The sequence below is a fragment of the Polyodon spathula genome, chromosome 1 (assembly GCF_017654505.1).
Source record: "Polyodon spathula isolate WHYD16114869_AA chromosome 1, ASM1765450v1, whole genome shotgun sequence".
Classification (NCBI taxonomy): Eukaryota; Metazoa; Chordata; class Actinopteri; order Acipenseriformes; family Polyodontidae; genus Polyodon; species Polyodon spathula.
This window is the reverse complement of record NC_054534.1, coordinates 58,153,991-58,177,304: the sequence shown is the minus strand read 5'-3', so window position 1 is coordinate 58,177,304 and position 23,314 is coordinate 58,153,991. Positions and strand designations below refer to the sequence as shown.

The 23,314-nt window shown below is 34.0% G+C and overlaps 1 protein-coding gene across 2 annotated transcripts in view; it reads left to right on the top strand.

The window, feature by feature from the left end:
* Positions 1-23,314, top strand: part of LOC121320184 (rho GTPase-activating protein 7-like) — a 168,567-nt gene that overhangs the window by 43,506 nt on the left and 101,747 nt on the right. For both annotated transcript variants that reach the window (XM_041258446.1, XM_041258439.1), the window contains exon 5: positions 22,288-22,321. In XM_041258446.1, coding sequence (XP_041114380.1) covers positions 22,288-22,321 — 34 coding nt within the window. The remainder of the gene's footprint in view (positions 1-22,287; positions 22,322-23,314) is intronic.

Genomic DNA, 23,314 nt, shown 5'->3' with positions numbered 1-23,314 from the left:
CTGTACTGTACTGTGACTGAATTAAAGGCGTTTACATGATAAGCCCAATGGCAGGGTGCTGTCCTTTCCTTTCTCATTCCTGTTTGGAAACAGCTGCTGTAAAGAACAACAAACATCCTGGAACCTCACCTTGCCAACCTTTTGTTCTTAAAATAAATGATCTGAATTAGGATATCTACACTACAGGACTTTATATTTGACCAGAATTACTTCCATTGTTGTTATGGCAGTTTCTTTGTTTGGTAACACTGGTATGCTTTTTTATATTTATATATATATATTTTTTTTTTAAGTTAAAGACAGTAACAGCTTATGGACTTGCAATTAACATTGAATTGTTGTATAGCAATGTTGTTGGACATGACAAGATTTCCCATTGGTTGTTTCTCATAAACAGACAGAAACAGTAAAGTGAATAAAGCTTTATTCTGTTATGTGAATCAGGTCTTAATTGATCAGCATTATTTTGTCAACAGGTGGCATCATACAGTAATTAGTGTATAATGTGTTATTAAATTGCAGTTGCATTGTAACTCATAAGAAATATTATTCTAGATTTTTATCTCCAATGTTCAAAGTAGGCCTATCCATCATTGTCATTTTGACCAAGTATGCATTATACAATGAGCTGGTATAGAGCCACTTTCACAAACAAACGCCATTACACAGCGGGAAATTACGTAACCTATGCTGGTATAATACCATCATAACCTTTTCACACAGCCAAAGGGATCATGTGAGTACAACTTTCAAACCTGTCAGTCAACAAATCATTTTCATGGCAATCACCCATAAATTACAGCATCACACACTGTGCCTTCTATTTGTGAATTCACCTCCTCGCCAGCCGGTAAAGTTAACTTATTTCCAACTCCAATTACTACCTTGTTCTTGATCAGCCATTGTATCTGAAAAAATGAAAGCATGTAACACCTTTGACGAACATACCCAACATGTCTGGTATACAGTCACGTGGGATGTTGACTTTCAATCCACGTGTATAACGTATAAGAGCAGGACAGAGGAAAAAATAAATAAAGCAGCATTAAATGTTCTTTGCACACTGATACCATCAAAACAAAACAGCCATAAATGCTTATGCAAATATGAAAGAATACAAAGAATGTATTCAAATTTAAATCAATAAGTGTAGTATTTACCTAACTGGTTGTTCTAATGTGCTGTTGAAAACTTGATTGTTAATAAAAGAAAAGAACGAACAATGTTCAACGTATTGTTTTCAACTGGAACTATTTACAAGGTTGTTCTATTCATTTGTTCATATATACTTTTGCTAGTTTGGTGAGGTTTGTTTACTTTAGGCTGTGACTCAGCTGAGAATGCACAACTCCATACACTGAAAAACTCCTTTCCACATAGCAAGTATTGCAGGGTACAGCTAGATACAGTGCAGCCGTTTAATGAAGGCGAGGGAAACGATCCTTCATTGAAAACCAAAACCAATTGGTGTCCTGGAGAACTTCCAAAGCCTCAGCTCGATATCCTCACATTTCTCTCACAGGGTCCTCGGTATATCCAGGTAAGGATGCCAAAAGCGAGTCGTTGCTGTCCAGTAAGTTGACAAGGTACAGGTTCAAAAGCCTGACAGCTTTAAAAAACCCAGTAGCAGGCTGACAGAACTTGGGAGCAGGATGAGATGGTTTCTTATCTAATGGAAAGTACTGTTTAATTTTCTGCACAGAAAGCTCCAACGATTGTTTTGCGTTACCGGTTTCACTGGAAATAAGTTAGCCATGAAATAAATTAGCGTTTGCCTTTTTGAGCCTTTCTACGCAGTGCAAATTTTAGAACTTAAAGGCAAGGTTCTCTGGAGATTCATCGAAAATTACAGGATGCCATTTGTATTTTTATGAGAAACGAAAACAAGTTTTGCTTAATTTTTGTTTAAATATGTTGTCATCTTATTTATCGAAGTGTATTGCGGACAGCTTTTTTTTTTTAAAGGTGACATTTTTAGTAATGTATATTTACATTTCATTTGTATTATAAATACATTTTATCTTCAGGAAATTGCTCGCTCTATTTTTTATTTATTTTTTAACATGAATACATTTTTTAAAAACATTTATTTGTCGGTGTAATTTATGTCTATGCATAGTTAAAATCACTACTTGCCAAATGTGTATTTCCTTTAAAAAATGTAAAAAAAATACTGTGGGGTAAGCAAATAAGTGTTAAATAAGTGTTTATGTAAGCTCACTTTAATAGTTATATTACTTTCATGGTAAATTGCTCAGTGACTTTGAACCTTTTCAATAAATTGAGTTTGAAAGTGGGTACAAACACTTTTCTTCATGTAGAGAATACTGTTTTTGATGTTGAAATCAAGTCTACAAAATATCTAAAAACCTGTAAATATAGAAAACTTACATGTTTTTAGTGGAAGATGGTGTTTTAAGGTGTATATATAATTTGAGAAACGCACAAAACGATTGGCTTCCAATACCTACCGTCCAAAAAGTGCAGTTATATTATTAAATGAATATCTGTAATCTAAGTTGGCATGGTGGATGTACTCGCACAGAACCAGATACTGTAATAATAATTTAGATTGCTCTCCAATTTAATGTAGTACCCTGTGCAAATATCTGATCCTCCTTCTACAATAAAAGTCCCCACTCATTAGTCGTTGTATTTCAGGAAAGATAAAACACCATATCATAGGTTATACTTTTTACTTGTAGATTATTATGTGAAACTATGCACTTTTATTAAAACAAACCAATACACACAATACATGTATACAATTCAAAATATACAAAACAATAAATACAATAAAATAAAGGTGTAAGGGTGGGTATGGGAGGGGAAGGATTAAGGTGTGGTTTAATTCCCTGCTAGAGGTATTTTAGGACTATATCATTAACCAAATATTAAGTGTCTGATTGCGAGATAAGTGTCAGACACTTGACCGGCATTTCAAAACTGTCTGATAGCTTTCAGTACTGTCTTATGACCGCAGTATATAGGCTAATTGCACATCAAAATAAATCGCAAGACAAATGCATAATGGTTTCTGTTACAGTATGTCAATATTCACAAATTATACATGCATTTATCTCTTTCACCGAATTATTTGTACAAAGAAAAACTATAAATATCCGTGGCGATTACAAATAAAAAATGACAACTCTGGTGAGAGTTTGCCACGTCTTTGCAAACTGGGAATTAAACAACACCTATTGTTAAATAATAGATAATATGTTGTATTAGAAACTGTTATTATACACCAATATAATTGCACATAAAAATAAATTGCATGAAAAATGATAAATTATTTCAGTTTATCTCATAACCCATATACACGTAGCCTAAAGTTAACATATTATTTAACAATAATATGAAAAAACATGTTATATTTTTAGCACATATATGCAGCTTTTAATAAAGATAAAGCTTAATAAAGCTTTTTTTTTTAAATTTGAGTGCAAAGTGTGTGCAACCGATGGCTCCCGTTACTCTGGGAAATCCAGCAATGTCATAAAACTCCCTTTTAATATTTTGTAGCTGCTCTTGATTATGTGGGATATAATCATTAACCTTCCTCAATCTCAGGTTCGTACTCAAGCTCTAAAACTAAATGTGCTGCTGCTGCAACTGCTGCCACTCTCAACCAATCCAAACTGTAATTTGATTTTTCTATTTTTTAACTCCAAATCACTTAAATGCTGTTTCAAGGTGAGTTATGTACTTTTTCATTAATTAAAACTCTCCTTTTCCAAGTGCAAATTAGCTTGTGGTAAATTATGGCAATTAACATGGATTTCCTTTTAAATTCCCTCGCAAACAAAAGAAATAGTTGCAAGAAGCCCTGCTGGTTAGGATATTAACATTATTTTCATAAATCAACATAATTGCTTATTTGATTATTTAACAAATAGACCGCTTGAAAATGCCAAAATCAATGCTACATAACAATTTGTTCATTAACATTGAAGTTATCATTTACAAACTTTTGAAACTTGCCCTTAGTATGAATTTGTGTGGTAAAAGAATAAATTAAAAAAGGGCCCATAGATCATATCTTCATTTAACTTCTTTGGTAACCTAATTTATATATTTGTCACATAGCATAAACATCTTCCTGTGCTTTATATAGGTATTGGTATCTGTAGAGAAATAATGTTAAGCACTAGCTATATATTTGCAGTTTCACTTTTACATTACTACAGCACATTATGGGTTCCATATTTAGTCTTGTTACGTTTGGGTTTATATTCAGTCTAATTTCTCTGTTAATATTAGTCTTCTTCTATTCTTCCACACTGTAAACTAATCTTTTTGCCTCCTGGTAGAACTGTGTTTGCATTCATTGTAGGTCTTTATTTTAATAGTAATGTACATGAAACATGAGTGCTTATGTTTGTTTTGTAACTGTATATGTTGTTTTTAATAAAGCATTGATGATATTATACAGAGGAAACTATTTATTCAAGTTGCCTCTGCCATTCATTTGTATTGAATAAAAAAAAAAAAAAAACTTCTCTGTAAATTACTGGCTAGTATTAATTTTTTTTTTCAGAAGATAGTGTTTTTCTGTTATAGTTTATACAATTTGTTTTCTCTATTCAGATTGTTGCTAGTCTGCAGTGTTACACATTGAGTAACACATAGAAGTGACAAGGAGAGTAGGCAATGGACAAAATATAATTTCCAGAAGACTGCTCCACCACCCTCCTTGACACTTCTATCCAGAACTGTGCCCCTGGAGACTACCAATCAGAACACGAAAATAGAACAAAGTTATGCTGAGAGGTATACTATATCTATTAAGACAGTTGTCCCAGTATTTTATGTAAACAATGATCTGGCTCACAGACTTTTAAATCCCTTGTAGTCTTATCAAATTCTCTTTTTCAGAAGTACCTACAGTTATTGAGGAACATAATAAGTCCCTCTCAATTACATTCGTATTGTAAAACTTAAGGAATTATATTGTATATCCTCAAAAAAAGTAATTGATCAATGACTTGAATTTCAAAGGGCATTTCAACTATCTACCCCTCACCCTTTTGCTATGTTTTTTTTTTTTTTTTACTTCAATAATACAGAAGTACAAAAGAAAACAGTCTCTGCCAGTTTGTGTAGTTGAGTGGTTTTAAAAAGTTAAACAATTTCTTACTAATAACTGCTCTGCCAAATCAATCATATAAAGTCTATAGAACCACTGTCACACAAAGCATAATTATGTAAATTGCTTGGAGTTTTCCATGCCTGCCATTAAAAGCCAGCCGTGGAAGTGTTAGAGCCTCTCATTATGACTAAAATGGATCTATAAAGTATTTCTCTCTAATAAAAATATGAAACCTACCAGGGAGGGTAATATTTGAATGACGGAAATATTTACACAAGAACATAAGTAGGGCTTATGATTTTTGTTTTTAACCGATAAAATCCTATAAAACACAAATTGGTGGATAGCCAATAAACACTGGGAAACACCGGGAAAACTGTGGAAATGGTTAATGAATTCACATTGACTTTACCCTTTTTCCTTTAAAAAATAAAACCTACTACAAAAATAATAATAAATACATTGCCCAGTGCTGCTGGGCAATGTCCTGCCTTCCTGACTTTCTATCATTTTGAGTCGTTCTGAATACTTTAAGTCTGCCTCGACTACTGTGAGTGACAGCACGTTCCTACATTTCTATTGGAGACTCCGCTTGTGAGATTTAAAACAAGATTACAATCAGGATGGAGGCTTGTTAGTGGGATTTAAAGATGTATTATAGTTAAGATACGGAGGATTTAAAACAGAATTCTGGCGAAATGTACAAAAATGCCTACACACAAAAACCCCAGAAGAATTTGCCCGTGACCAAAGGGATTTCATTGTGGAAGACAGCAAAGGAAATAAGGTACAACTTAAGTGTGCAAGTACTGTTGAGTTACTACTATACATATTTTGACAGAAAAAAAAAAAACTCTCAAGCATTGTGAAAAGTAACAGAAAACATTCATTTCAAACAGAATATCAGAAATGAAAGCCCCGGAAAAAAAAAAAAAAACAATTTACATAAAACTTGAAAATAGCTAAAAATAAGCACCAAAACATACAATTAATAAAACCAGAAAAATAGAAGCCCTAAACATAAGAAAGTTTACAAACGAGAGGAGGCCATTTGGCCCATCTTGCTCGTTTGGTCATTAGTAGTTTATTGATGATAGAATCTCATCAAGCAGCTTCTTGAAGGACCCCAGGTTGAATTGACCACCATAGACTAATTTCTTTATAGTAATCTGTTTGTCTTAGATTTTAGTTGTTTTTTAGTGTTTCTGTATATTGTTCAATTTCATGTGTAAAGGTAGGTTTGCACCCATTTGAAGTAAACTCCCAAGTGCTTTGACTTAAAATGTATATTTTATAAAGATAGTGGGCATGAACAAAACTGCTGGTGTGCTGTTATTTTAGTAGTCAGATTATAATCTGTGTAACATAATATAGACTGAAACAATATATGATTGCTGAGTTGATATGTGTGGTCCAGAGAATTTTTTTCAGACAATTTGATACTATTTATGTTTCATTGGTGCAAGAGGGCAAAATGATGTAATGCAACTCCCCTAAATACCAACAAGAAAAATACTTAAACTATATATATATATATATATATATATATATATATATATATATATATATATATATATATATATATATATAGACACACACACGCAGACACACAATTTTTTGCTCAAAAGAGCCAACTTACCAACGTTTCGTTATATTTAACATACCTTTGTCAAGGTAACAATGGAGGTACTTACAAGCTTTTGGCAACTACACTCACTTATTTCTATTTAAATCTATTAATGTGCTTGTAATGTAATTTACTGCATAGTAACAATCTACTATTTATTTCTATTTACATTTCTATTGTTTTTTTCTTCTATATTGTACATTATCTAATATTATTTATTCTAAAACTACAAACTGTATGTCGTTCATGTTATGTTCATTTTTATAAATGGTTGAACTATTGGTTCATTTACTTCTGTATTATTTTATATAATGTCGTATTTGTCTCTCGTACTTATTACACACACACACACACACATATATATATATATATATATATATATATATATATATATATATATATATATATATAGAGAGAGAGAGAGAGAGAGAGAGAGAGAGAGAGAGAGAGAGAGAGAGATTTGTGACATCTGTGGGTGCACGTTTATACCATTCAGGTTTGCTGTGTGATGGAATCAGCGACAACAACAAACTAAACTTTGGCTTGTAACAGTAAACAGAGCTAAGTATAGAAAATATTTTATTCCAGTATTTTCCAAGAATATTGCCCTGCCAAAAGATGTTTCCTGCAAATCCCCCAAGATACAGTGCTTTTAAATATGAGGGACCAGTATAAACACAAAAACAGGACTCGTCTTTAACAGGACCACAGATTTTTTTTGATATTAATAACAAACTAATTTCTTCATTTAGATTTATTGTTAAGGGTTTTGTGGATGTGTGCATGTGCAGTGAATGTGAGAGAAGTTGTGGATATACATTACATTGTCTTTCTATCCTTAAAGAGGTTTTATGGAATCAACAACAATATCCATTTTGTCATTTTTATTCTACTACATATTGAATAAAGAAGTCACGTGAGGTAAGCCTACATGTTTGTTTGTTTTTTTTTTTACTTTTCAGGCAAAATCTAAAAATATAGACTATTAGTTTCCAGATAGAGCTAATGCTTTGAGATACTGGCTTCCTATTTTATACACAGTTGTGTTCTAGTTGTATGTGAAATCTCCGAGAACCACATAATCGCACCAGGATGGCCATCAAACCATGTGAACCTAGATCACTTGAAATGGTCTCAGTTCGCTTGGAAGTGTACTCATAACATTTGCCACTTTGTTCCATTTCAACATTGTGAAACCAAATGTATTTCAGTTCACTTGGAAACAAACCACTCCAAACAGCAAGGCAACTCTGAAAGTAACGTACTTCAGCGAGCACCAAGGAAAATGTCTCCCCTTGTCACACATATTCAATGCAGGGCATGTCAAAACACACAAAGACATAATGACACAAACAGACCAGACAAGAACACAATACTGTCACATGCACACAACACCACTTAACAAGGAAATACTATGGGGCTGTGTGGCAAAGTGCCCGCCCCTGTGTGTATTTTGTGTTGTTTATTAATGTTGGTGTATAGTCATTGGTACATGGGATATAAATAGGTCTGTGTAACACAAGTGTTTAAAATGTATATTTGTATTTAGGCATGAGGATTGCACAGCACTTCACATGCAAGTAAAAAGTAATAATATGTGAGCACGGGGAATTGCACTTTATTAATTCACGTGCAGTTGTACCATGACTCCAATTGAATGATTATCAATCGAGTCTCAGTACAGCTGCATAAAAGCTGCATGTTTTCACCCACTCTGGGTTGTGTGTTTGGTGAGTGGAGAATGAGATTTGAGACGGAGGTAATAACGTAAAGTAAATAAGTAAAATACCTGCTGACCGTGGTTGTCTGTGTAGTTTGTTTTTGTTTGTGTTTTTTTTATTTTGGCGACGAGTGCCGTGTATTGTATTTTTGTTTGTACAACCTTTTTATTTTCTGTTCTGTTTATTTATTAAATGCTGAGCGAAATCATTCGCTCAGCTCCACCAAACTCCACCTCTCTCGTTGTTTATTTCCTGTCTGGTCTGACATCACCCACTCCGGCCGTTTTGTGACAGGCTGATTTACGAACTGGCGCAGCCCGGGACTGTTCATTGAAATGACACGAATACAGTCGATGTCGTTTTATCGGGACGCCTCAGGGGAAGGAAAAAATATCCCAAATAAGCGGCTGTCCCAATTAAATGAGAGGCGGTTGAGACAACCTTATTCACACTTTTTGGATTTTTAAATGAAAAGAAAAAGAATGAAATCACATCCAATTATGATTGAATTTTAAATACATAATTAAAAATACACGTCAATGTTTTTTTTTTTGTTCCTAAACAAAATTAATCGCACCTACAATGTTGACACGCCAACTTTATTTGCAACAGCAGCCTGAGAAAGAAACTCTGCCTTCTTCAAGAGTTCAACGTGATTTATGCAATTTACGCAAGTCGCAGTGTAATCACATACTCACTGCACTGTGTTCCGTTCATCATTTGAAATTAATTTATCCCACTTAAACAAAATGACGTCCCAATTAAACTATGTAAACAACACTGGGAAGAACTGTGTCCAAGAATTGTATCCTATTTAAGCTGCAATGCCGATTATTAATATTAGGCGGCAATAACTATACCAGTGTTTGACATTTACTATTGCAGCATGTGTGTTTTTTAGGCATAATAGCAAAACTATCACAAGACAAAGAAAAGTCATAGGAAAAATATGAAATGACAATTGAATAATAATTTAGCACATGTTATTATGCCGTATACACTTTGTGCCGAGACAACGCAGTGTACAGATATTAGTGTTGCATTTGTGCAGCTCCCCCTGAGTTTAGTAAACCAGCTCCTATGTTGCATCTATATCTTGTCACACTGTCATGCGTACAACATTAACAACAAGCTATTATTATTATTATTATTATTATTATTATTATTATTATTATTATTATTAAGCTTGCTTGAATCTACAGTATGTAAATATTTTTCATAATCGTGATTGTCACTAGTAGAAAGACACTGTTGTCTCGGTCATTCATAGTGCCCCTCCTTTTTACTCCCAGCTCCCCATCACTACTGATGTTCTCTTTCACATCATAATCCTGTCAAAAGTCTAGTGACGGAATCTCTTGGCCTTCTTCGCTTTTCTCCGCTGCTCTGAATTTGTCCTCCCTTTCCTTTCAGTTTTCCCTCCCTGGGCCTTTGACTCACTAGCTCCTCTTTCTTCGCATCTCCAAAACAGACCAGCTCCAGCACGGTCAATTCGTGCAGCTCTGTAAATAACCCTCCTTTGTCTTTATTCATCCATCCTGCTATCCTGCCATAACCCATCCAACCCCTCTGATCCTCTGTTCATGGACACTAGCCATACTATCATAATACAAAACTGTTTTTTTACTCAGCAATCCTCTCATTTCTTGAGCTGGTCTGCCGCCTCAATTCTACCAGTACCTATTAACACTAGAACCACCGCAGTTATATTCATACCTAAAACCACCGCAGGCCATCCTTATGACGGTTACATTTTAAACAACATCAGTATTAAATTAAAAATCAAACTATTGGATACAACTCAAAAGTTTTATTCAAGCATGTCATATCAAACATCTGCACAGCCAAAATGTCGTATTTAAATGAACAATTAAACATAAACAGGTTTATTTTCTAACTTACCACAATATAAAGCACTACTTCAGAAAATGAAACATTATAATAAAATAAACATTTCAAAAGAAATTAGTGTGTAAACAGGCATATGTACATACAAAACTGTAAAAATGAAATTATTTTTTTTAATTTAAAACGAAAGTGACATGTTTTCTCTTGCATGTGTCACTCGGTGTAGCATTTAATCCAGGTTGAGCTGTAGCAGCCTGCTGCTTTGCAGTTTTCTGATTGAAATATTTCTGCCGAAGCGCTGTGGCTAGCTTCAAGATTAAATCTCTCTTACTGATATTTTCCCCGGTACATTCTTTGTATAAAATGAAGGAATCGGTGACTGCCAGTTCCAGTAGAGATAACAACAGGCTATTGTAGGTTATATTCAAAATAAAAACATGTATTGCAAAAGGCAGTCAGAATGACTGCCAAGGTGGTTCTAGGTGGGCGGGATTATAGTTTTGTGTGGTTTGTGTGGTTAATAGTGTGCAGGTGCAGGTGATCAAAAAACAGACAGACAATTGTAATCCAGGTGCAAATGTTTGTTTTTATTTGTTTTTGTCCAGTGCCTGATGGCGAAACAAACAGTAAATAATAATGCTGGTACGTAATGCAGAACACATGCATAAGTCCCTTTAGTGCGTGAATTAGTGATTGTGGTACAGTTTACTGTGACAAAAGTGCAGTGCTGTTCTGTGTTTGTGCTGGCCTCTGGCGACAGCTCCGGAATGTGTTAGCTGTCTCATGATAACAAGCAACAAATATACAGTACAAAACAAACAACAAAAAATGGTCCTTCCGGGTCACTTTATAATAGCCAAAACGAAGGAACAGATTACATCACTTCAACCCCTATTTATACCGTCACTCATGACCCCTTGGCAAATGGTTGCATCCACTCCTCCAATCGACGGCTGCCACATCATTTCCCTTCTGGGTCAATGAGTTAGTGTATTGAAGCTCTGTCCCTTTTCTACATGACCGACTTCCTTTTAACCCTCGGAATGATGTGTCCGGCCAAGTAGTCCAGAGTAGTCTGTTACCGTTACTTAGCGCCCTCACAGGTCGGGAGAGAGATTTACCACCAAGAATCATTGTCTTTCTGTCACACTTCCTTATTTTCGTGATCCTGCCTTTCAGACACCTTCAGGGTATTTAATACATATATTTAGGAAAAGTCATAAACGGACAACCACATAACTTTCAGACACGCACAGTAATTTCAATTTGAAAACCTGAACCACCATCAAAATGACTGCCGTGGTGGGTCTAGTGGTCTTCCACTTCTGTGGAATCTTACATTCGCTCTTCTCTCCCTGATATCTATTCAGCCCAGAGTGGGGGCCATCTCTCCACCAGGTCCGCCACAGGTTTTCTCACATGGGGGGGTTGGGGGGAGAGGGGGTTTTCTTTCCTTAATTATAAAAAACATACAAAATGATTAATTATTGTGTTATTAATTGTTACTAATAAACATTTAATTTATTTATTTACTAACTTCTTCTTTGCATTGGTGGTGCAATTGTGGGGAACCTATAGTCCTCTTTTGGGGGCAAGTGAAGCTCACTTCCCAACCTTAGAGGCCTAGCCATGCTGGCCTCGTCATCTGCCAGAAAGGTTCAACGCGAGCCAGAGGGGAACACAGGCCAAATTCGTCCTAAGATTTTCTTTCCCGAGGGTGTCAGTCTCCCTCTCTGGAGATTAGCTCTTCGCGTTTTTATTTCGTTCTCATTTTTCAGCATTCCTATCTCCCCACGAGGGAAAAGAAGATCACTACCTAGCCTTGGAAGTCGGGCCGCGCCGACCTCCCTCAGCGTAGCGCACCCTTGTATGCCGGAAAGACTTTTATACTTCTCTTGGATTCATCCACTATTCTTCTCTTCATTCCCCCTATAAATTCTTGAATCCCCATTCTCTATCTCATCATTAAATATTAGGGGTGAGACGATACACCAAGGTTACAATATGATACGTATCACATTACATAAGCCACGTTACGATACTATCATGATACTTATGAAAAACTCATCTCTGCTTGACGAACTTGAAAATATTTCAGATCTATACACAGATTCAGTTGAAAATCAGTTGTATTTATTTACCACTAAGTAGTATAGCACTTGTTTGAGTTTAAAGACTTGGGATATCAGATTTAACTGAATTTCTGAATTTAACTCACATTTCTGAGAGAGGAGAAAAATACTAAGCAATGTGTTTGATAACTATTAAAGTATATATATATATATATATATATATATATATATATATATATATATATATATATATATATATATATATATATATATATATATAGCGTTTTTGCACAAGAGCTTCGGTACATGTCACAGTCATCCCTGGACGAATGATCGTTACCTTATGTCTTTTTTTAAAAATCATTGTAACAAGGCCGGATATTATAATTATAATATTACTTTAGGCTATTATTATTATTATTATTATTATTATTATTATTATTATTGTTTTTGTCTAAGTTTTGTTTTTTCTCTAAATTTCATTTAACTTTGAATTATTGTTAAGTCATTTATTTCACCTTTTTGTCTGTATCAATTTTCATTAACGATTGTAACCCTAAATTAAATTAAATTAAAATGAAGAACTCGCCATTGTTTCCTCTACTCTTGCTTAAATTCCAGAAGCGTCCGGCCGGCTCATTGCACAATGGGATATGTCTAGGATCAAGTGGAGTTTACGTTAAAAAACACAGCAAGACCTTTTCTTTCATGATTTCAGTTTAATAAATGTGGCATATTAGCTACTCATTTCAAGCTTGTATCACGATACATGATACATGATGAATCGTCTCACCCCTACTAAATACTATAAAAAAGAGCTGCTAAATATCAATAAGAGTTTTAGGACAGTAGTACTTAGACTAGACTATTCTATGATTCTCTCAATAAAGTTTCATTAAAATTATCCAGTAAAATAAATGATACAGATATCTTTCATATATCTTTTACCATTTCATCTTCAATGCCATTCCTCTTACAAGGATTATTGTTTTTTGTTCACAAAAACTCCTGTTTCTAGTTTATCGTGGGTTCCAGTGTCCATTTAATATCTACAATGTGTCATAGCATTTTCAGTATTTTTTATTGTTACACTATAAAAAAACATTTTATAATTGACCATTTGGCATGTAGTTACACATAGCTGAAGCATTCTATATTAAACATTTTTCTGGTTAGTCATTCCCTCAATAACTTGTAAAAATGTCAGGCAGATGTAATTTATGTGTTCTGCTGTATCATGGGACCAAATATGGGATTCTACACCCAACAGTGAAGGTCCTTCTGTGTACTAAATAGGTATATTGTTAGAAAACAAATCCGTAGCACGTAATTACAAGCTATGGTAATTATTTAGGTCATGATGCCTGCTCTCGACTAGCGTGGCATTTTTGTATTGCATGGTTTTTTTTTTTTTTTTTTTTTTTATGTATAAACTGGACCCACTTTAATGCCAGCAGCAAAAGAAGCAAGTTACAGTATTGGCTAGTAACATAGTACACATGTTTATGTATTTTAACCATTCAATCCTAATGAAAATAATGGCTGCCAAGTTGGCGACTACAACAAATGAACTAAATTACATATTAATGTTGTTATTCTTGTTATTTAATTGATCAGATGAGCTTGTTTGAGTTACATATTGAGCTATATGTATTGCCATATTAAATAGCAATCAAATGCTGAAAAATAATGTTTGTTGTGTGTATGGCATTTAAAATCATATCATCAAAAAGTTATCACAAATTACTAAGTGTGATTCACAATGACATTTTAGAATTGTTTCATGTTCAGCCACTCCGTGACATAATCTTGAACCAAAAATGATGCAACATATACTGTAGTTTGTAACATTATTGCACCTAATACAATGATATTAACTAATAAAAACAAACAATCAAAAACTGACAAAAATAAATGATCTAACTTCCTGGCCCAGGAGCAAGGGTACTTTTTTGTAGCAAATTGTCCTAACACAGCTGGGCAGGAGTGGCCTTGCAATTTGATCTCCATATTCTCTAACCTGCATTGACTTATGATCCAGTCCTATGTCAGTAAGTCCTGAAGTTGCACTGTGCATTACAAATACAAAATCTGAGGTGAGATATGTCTATTGGAAAACCTAGCCATGACTATATGGAGTATTTTCCTGGTACAGAATATGTGGCCAGTTAACTGCACTCAGTGTTCCACAACAGAGAGAGAACTTTAGAGACATCCTAAGTTACTTTCACCATGGGATGGTGTGGCAGTGTGCCTTGCCGCTGTGTGTATTTTATGTTTGTATGTTGCGTGTGGTGTATTAATTTTGATGTATGTGTATTAGTGAATACAATGTTGGGCTATGTAGCACGAGTGTTATAAAATGCATTGTATTTAGACACGATGATGGCACAATGACTTCACGTGCAGATTAAAAGAGGTATTTGTATGAAAGCACGGGAAGGGCAACAAAGTAATTCACCTGCAGATGTACCGAGATTCCAATTGAATGACTGATTAGCAATCCAATCTCAGTACAGCTGCATAAAAGGGTGAATGTTTCACTCACTCGGGGTTGTGTGTTCATTGAGAAAGAACGGGAGAGAGGAGAAAAAAGAATAAAAATAATAGCAGTTGCTACTTCATGCTGGAGGACCAGCATGGTACTTGCTTGTAGAGTGTTGGTGTCAGTTTTGTGTTTGTGATTTGTTTTGGGTTCAACTTTTAATTTTGCTCTGTGACCACTGTTTTTGTCAACCCTTTTTATTTTCTATTTAATAAACCAGTGCAAGCAAGCACATTCATGTTTCATAACCCAGCACTTTCGTCGGTGTCCACTGTCTTCCGGGTCTGACGTCACCACCACAAGCTATCTGTGGCAGATGGGTTAAAATATAACTGAACTTGCTTCAGTCTTTAATGGAATGTGTTTTGAGTCATACAGTTCAGATACTGGCAATGCAACTGCAGCGGTAACATTGTGTTATGTGAGAGAAATGGAATATGGCAATACTATTAATGGTAAGAGCATATTACAAAGAGCAGTTCTGTGTGTCATAAGAATTATTTTAGCTTGGATTTAGAGCACATCAGCATTTCTGTGCTGGAATTCAGTCATTAATAATGGAATGATTTTATACTCAAAACATTTTAAAGTAGTTTAGACTAGAACCCAGAGTAATTTATACATTTTTGAGGCTGTTTAATCACATACTAACACACACACACACAAGAAGTTCATTATATACTGTGATTTGAATGTCTCTTTCATATCCGGTGGCCGCCACAGGGTTTATATGCATTTGGGTCAAGTTTTCCTGCAGTCGCAATCAGCAAAACATCTGCCAGGGCATTCGGCCAACTGTTTACACTGTGACCTGAGATCTTACAGCAAAGTAATGTTATATGTAATGCAAAAAACTACATTGCAGCAAGTAAATATGTAGGCCCTCTCAAATGTCCATGACTGTGATAACATCTCATCTTAATAGAGTAGGTGAACACGCTTAAAAAAACATTTAGAGTGTGATAGTTCTATCCAGTTACATTACTAAAACTCAACAGCAATAACAAGAAGTAAGACTATTTAATCACTTTTTTCATAAATATAAAATAGAAAGTCAAACGACGTAAAAATCTAGAAGAAGAAAAAAAAAACATATTATTGGTTTTATAATATATTTTATACAAGCCAGATGTTATTCTTTATAGTATTTTACATACTTGTTTTAGAGAGATTTAGGGAAATTTACCTAAATGTATTTTTTTCTGGGCTGGAGTAGGTTGGCTTGTGAGAGGGAAAGCTGGATAGTACTCACATGCTAAATATAACCACAAGAACATGTCCTGCAGCAAACAGGAATAGGCTGTTCATAATACTTTGTTCACTGCATTTGAGGTCAGTATGGCCTACTTCGTGTACCACTGCAGAAGGTATAATTTGTGATTAAGTAGAATGCTAAACTACGAACACCAATTAATTACATTTTATAGTAAAGGTTAACATGATTGTAAAACCCAGCTGGTTTAACTGAACCGACTCAATTATCCTTATGGATAAGATAAGATAAGAGTTAGATGTACATGACACTTAGATAAAAAGACTTGTGAATACTGTGAACAATACAATGCAACAGTAAGATGCTATAATCGGAAAGCTAGGTTACTTTTATCCAGTTGAGACTGACAAGGAAAGGTAATGGCAGAAACCTCCAATTCAATATACATTTTCCTCATTTCATTGGTAAAGTACTTCATAGCTCACAGCAGAGGGCAGCTTAGAAAGCTGGAAAGCCTGCAGAACAGCTAAGACAACCTTTTTGATTTCCTTTGTTTTGTGGGCAGTCAAAAGAAGGAAAAGAAGTTGCCTTTCAGCGACAGTGGACCCATCTGGTGCAGCAGGAAAATCTGATGTAATTGCTTCATTGCCAAAATGTGAAATCACTTCCTGAGGACACAGTTCACTACAGCATATGGAAAACATTAAAAGGTGCAGACGCTTTGCTGGACGTCTTTTTTTTTCTCACACTTACTATAACATGCATGTATGTGCCCATTATGTACATAGAACATTTACTGTTGGTAATCCAGTCTATGTTTGTATCCCAGATGTCATTTTTGAAGAAAGTTGAACATCTTTTAAGACATAGTTTGTGTAGCCATTGAGAAATACAGTTTTTAAATGTTTTGTAATACATTATTAGTATAACTGCTTATCTCACTTTTTAGGTTATTGTTGATTATAGTTTAACAGTATAATATTCAGAAGCTTCACTGACATTTTCTCTCCCTTGATATGTTGCATTGTTATTAACTCAAATGGCTTTGAAGATAAATCAAGGAATGTACAGCAGTGGAGAAGAGAGAAACACTGCAGAATACGATTTTAAAAGCAGTTTTGAAAAGCCCTTAATTAATATTCTAAGAAGACATAGGAAAACTAAAGTAAAAATGTTACCACTTAAAATAGTATCAGAAAAAAAGTTACCACTGCCATGCTGTAATACTCTGTAACGTTACTACATACATCTTTAATGCAGTAATTACGACTGCTGACATATATAGCTAGTCAACATATCAATCAACATTATTGGCCCTATTTTGTGTTTGTTTGACTAAAACAAGGTCCAGTACACAAGACTGAAAAAGCTGTGGTACATTACCATATTTCATCTTAACAATATTGAATTTTTGAGCTCTGTAAGTGGCATACTAAGTTTGCTTTAAAATAAAAAGATCCCCAATCACATCCACACATGATAAACAAAGTTAGCAATAAATAAATACACCCTGTATAATGGTCTGGTTATGAGTAGTAGGGATTGTTCAGTAACTACTATGATCTATAATTTACTTTACATACAAATTCATCCATAAATAATTAGTATCTTAAAATATGCCACAAGTTAGTTTTTGCATTTCTTTCAAATTGCAAGAATTTCAAGTTTTTCAAATTTCAAATTTCAAAAAAAAATGTTGATTCCTTGATAATTTTAGTACTGTATGATGTAAAAAGATTGAATGAGTTATGGTAAATTAAAAGATTGGGACCAAGACTAGCTTTAATCTTCTGATCGCATAAAGCTTGCATGGACGGTAGTGCAAACTTAAAAATTATTTTATTATTTGACTTGAAATACATTTATTAATGTACTTATGGGCCTCTTAGATATACCAGTAAATATGTATTTTACCTAAGAAGCAAATGAACTCTCACCTATTGAACACAGATAAAAGAAAACACTCTGTTTAAAGAAAATGGAGCCAAACAGAGATTAGGTACCAATCAGATACAAAGCTTCATTGTGAAGACAAAGGTTTCTGTCTAGGCCACCTTTACTTTTGCTTTAGGTTGTGTCTAGAAAATATACGTTCAAGACAATTCCTGTGGCTAACAACTTTTGACAATACAGAATCTGAATTCCTGCTGTGATAATATTTACTAATGAACTCCTCAGAATGTGTCTAATTTACACTATTCTGGATGCTCTATTGAAATAGTAAAAGTTTGGACTATTATGGTCTTTATTAAATAAACAGTACGTGATAGTTTAAGGACAACATGGTCAATGTTGACTGAGTTGATTAATATAAAGTCTCATCCATGTTGCACCAATGGAGTCTGGCTTTCCTGGAATACTAGTCGCTGAACCTGGAGAAGGCTGTTCAATCTGAAGGTGCTGTTTCTATACTATAATAAGTATGCTGACATGCCCTTTAAAGCAGGTTCTTGCAGTTGAGCGCAATGGTGACGATCCTGACCCAAAACGGTCATAGAATAAAAATAATAATAATAATTTTAGCATGTCAAGATAAGTAGTAGAATTATAATCAGAAATCAATGTATTTAATTAAACAAATTCACTATAACCAGTTATAATTTTTTTTTTAAATATACTGTTTCTATATACTGTATGAATTGCCATTGTGGTGTGCCATAGCCAGACTGGGTTCACTTTAGTTTTATCCAGTATACCATTCAGTGTATTCAAATGCTCTCAGTATAACAGGTTAGAGAAAGCCTTCAGGGAGGTATTTAAGCCACATACCACAAGATTTAGTGTTGTTCTGGACACTTCACTTGGTTTAAATTTGACATGTTAACAAGTTTCACATACAAATAGGTCTTCCCACCTTGGACTTTTGAATGTTCTGCGAGTTTTTAATCTTTTCCAGGGCCTCTGGATTAAAACCAAGTCAAGGGTTGAGGTCTTTTGTAGAGCCTAATGTCAAATGTCAAGAAATGTTCCATGCATTCCATGTGAATTTGTTTTAAATCTACTTTCTTCAGCGTGCACCATAATTTTATGTAGTTTGAATGCATCTTCACAATAGTTTTACATGTTCATATTTCTTTGCCTGTGAACATGTTGTTATAAAATCAATCAATAAGCTGGAGAAAGTAAATAAAGGGAAATTAACCGATTACAGATGTGAACACTTGGATAGGACTTTAACTGAAAGGTCATGGGCAATGTTTTGTCCAGCAGAGGCACTGAAGGAAAATTTTCTGAAGTAGTCATTCTTATTAGAGCCCATACAAAATTTTAAAGTGTACCTTTATAGGCTACAGCATGTAATACATGTCTTTTATTACAAATGGCAGCAGTTACTTTCCCCCCATTCTATAGTGGTTATAAAGCACTGTAGCTTGTTTGAGGGAGGAGGGAGTGTTGGTGGGGGTGGGGGTGTCGGAGAGAAGCGGCTAGGTATTTGCAGTTACAGTAGTAGGTTCCCAGCCAGCAGAGGGAGAACAAAGGCACAGTATTATTAACTGGGGTAGGTTCCCTTGCTAAATTACTGTTATACTGTTATTTAGGCTGGGAAATTGACAGGAAGAAAGGTTATGGGATTAGGTTAGGATGCTGTCCACCAGCTAAGATTAAAGGACAGAATATTTGATGCTCTGTACACACCTGCTTTTGGTAGAATGTGGCTTTCTGAAGGATATAAATAGATAGGAATTGCCACAATAAAAAAATAAATGAAAAAAATGAATTAATCCCACAATAAGATATATACCGTATGTGAAGGGAAACTTTTACAATGTCTACTAAACTCCCCACATATTTTAGTATTAAGATTAAAATACTATTTTATAAACAAAACTTGCATGTTATCAGCATACACTAAAATAGCCTATTAAGTGTGTTCAAAACACATCTGAGGCGTGAAAGTATGTGAACAATGTATTCTGATATCGTATAACTACTGGGGATGTTTTCAAGGTTAGAGAATACATGAGTACTGTTTGTGCCAAAGGCTGCATGAGTCCATGATTTTCCCTTTTCATTAGAGTTCTATAAATCACAGAAATATCAGTTTGACATATGTTAGGTTGTGGGTAGCTTAGATAAATTTCATTATGACGGCTGTTTTTATTTTAAAGCCAGAAAACATGTTTGTTGAAACAGAACAAGCTTTCCAGTGTAACTAATGGTTGTGAAATGTGCTTAAAGAGTAATTAGCAGGGTTCGAAAAAAAATATATAGTGTTACATGTCCCCACGTGTTACTACAACTGTTTAAACAACATACCTGTAAATTTTCTTTTCATTGTTAACATCCTGACAACATTTTACACTTTTAACTTTAAAGTCTGTTTTAAAGCTCTTTTCAAAATCTCCCCACTGGTGCACTGATAGTGTAAGGATTATTGCTTATGTTGTCAAACAGGTAACACAGCAATAACGAAAGAAATATTTATTTAGCAGAGTTTGCAAATTCCATTTTCTCTAGCATGGTAAATAAATTTCACACACTGCTTTGCTTGGATGCCATTTTTATGTATTCACAAGACAGAGTTTAGTGATCAGGAACTGCACTTTTGTTACAACCAAACAAACACACATGTCCCACTAACTCTTTTACGACTGCCGTCAAAACCCAGCTGCCTCAATTTACAGTAATTATTGCGACAGTCCATAATATAATAGCGGTGCTGTACGACTGCATTACTTAACTGAACATAACAGCCATGTTAACAACAACAACAACAGCAGCAGAATACGGCCAATAGATGTTGCAAAGAATCCCACAGCATGATGCACATTTAACATTAATAACTATTTAAACTGAGATGTTTTTATATTATTATTAGTACTACTATTTTGATGTTTCCAGTACTGAAAAAGGTTACACAAGTCTACAGATTTGAACGGGCTAAATGTCTGTGAACTACATAGTACGTAAATATGTATTGTGCACTTAATACATAATATATGTTTTTTTATTTATTTTTTTAATCATTACCCAAAAAAGATCCAGGTATTTTCTACCTGTGCCAACCTCTAATATATATATATATATATATATATATATATATATATATATATATATATATATATATATATATATATATATTATCTGCAATAAAACGTTACATGTTTCAAAAAGTTCTTCAGAATTTAATACGAAATGTAATACAGTAATATAGTATACGCAGCACATAAGGAAAGCAACTGAATATAACAAAAACATTGTGGACTTACTTGATTGATGAATCATGAGTGATGTCATTTGAAGAACAAATATATGGAAGATGAAGAGCCAAAAACAAACTGCGTATCATGAACAATTAAAAAAACAGATTTATTTTGGTCCTCCCAGACATACATGTGTTATTTGTATTATCATACAATATACTGTATGCATCAAAAACATGCCAAAACAAAAAAGATGTACAACATGAATTGTGCCTTCTCTTTTTAGACCAGGTGAAAAATAAATAAATTGTGTTACGCATGACTATCATAATAATGTGGTAATCAAAGCTGAGCTGATTTTTCTCATAGGAAAAGAAAGTGAAGTATTACTGTTAGTCTTTGCTCTTTATGTGAAAACAGGGGTGGACTTCAATAATTTTCTAAATACTTCACTGCGTTTGTAATACAGTGGTTTATGTTAGTTCCAAGAATATAAGGTGGTCAATTTATTAAGTGGGAGTGTTGATTTGGTTTCCTGCATATTTCTCTATTTATTTCCTATTTTTTTCCCATTACTATAAAGGTACCCACATTATTTGGATGCTGTATGTCAAAATTAAACCAACCCTTGTGCCAAAATTCTCTAATAACTATTTTGGTTATTCATCCTAAAGTTTCAAATGAATATGGTTAATCAAAGTAAATCAAAAGTGGAAAAAACATATTACTAATAAAAAGTGTTTATGAAATGACTATACATTTGTTTGTTTGTTTCTTGGCTGGCTGGTTTTATTCAAATATGGGCATACCAAGGATATTGCATACCATCTTGTTCACAAACACATTGTTCATGTACACCAAAATGCATAAAAAAAATGTATTTAAGACCAGAGGAAAAATATCCTAGCTGATATACTCACTGAAAGATTGTGTGAACCTGAACAATACTTATTACAGTATACATATTTTTGAGCAATTAAGTACTAACCTGTTTTCAATGAAACTTTTTTTTTTTTTTGTAGACCATGTCTGGGATATCAAAAAAGGAGAAGGCTGGTGAGTAAAATTCAATTAGTTCTGTTCTCTTGATAAATTGTTTACAATGTGCAATCCCGGTGTAATTCCTCTTTTGTGCAAGATATAAAACACTGTTTGAACCTTGGAGTCTGTTAAATGTAAAAGATTAGAGACTTGCCAAAGGTGTTTTTAAACTGTTCAGTTGTTTCATTTACTGTACATTTTCTTTATTGAAGATTTATAGCCGAGACTTTAGTGTAGGGATGCTATGTAATATATTATGTGCAATATATGAACGTTTATTACTGTATACTGTGAAAATGTATAGATTATGATTACCAACAAACACTGCACATTATTGTAATAATATAGAAGGTAGCTGGGAGTGTATGTTTTAGTCATTTTTTTGTTAGTTTCTTGTCATAAATGCTAATTCATATGCTGTAGATGATAGTATACTATGTGGTATCCTTCAGTAAAATCTCAAAGAAGGACTGCAAGCAAAAATGAAGCAAATTCATTTTCAAATGTGGAACGTTTTGCAATTAACATTCAATCCCGATGTTATTATAGCATCATCCGCTGAAACTTTTCTTTTGAAAGACAACTTGTGTATAAACAGCATGTCTGTAGCACTCCTTTTTTCCATTCAACTGAAGAAGAACTTGATATTGAACATGTTTAAGCTGGTGATGATACATTCCGATGTGTGCCAGCTGCTTGAATTTCAATTTTTCTTACTCCTTCAGTATTCTAATAATTAGCTTTTATATATGGATTTGATAAAAGTGATTGCAGAATTTAACCATGTGCAGTGCAGAGTGTGTTTAATTTCTATGTTCTACACCTATGTTTCCATCAGATCAGCTTTTGCTACATTATCAGGAAGTTCAGGGCTAGAAAGGATAACCAAAATAATGCCTGTGAGATAAATTTCCCTCTGAATAAGTATGATACCCTAGTAATCAATGTCAAATGTAGGCAATAGGTTCTATTGTATTTGCATCTTGTCCATCATACACATGGATATAG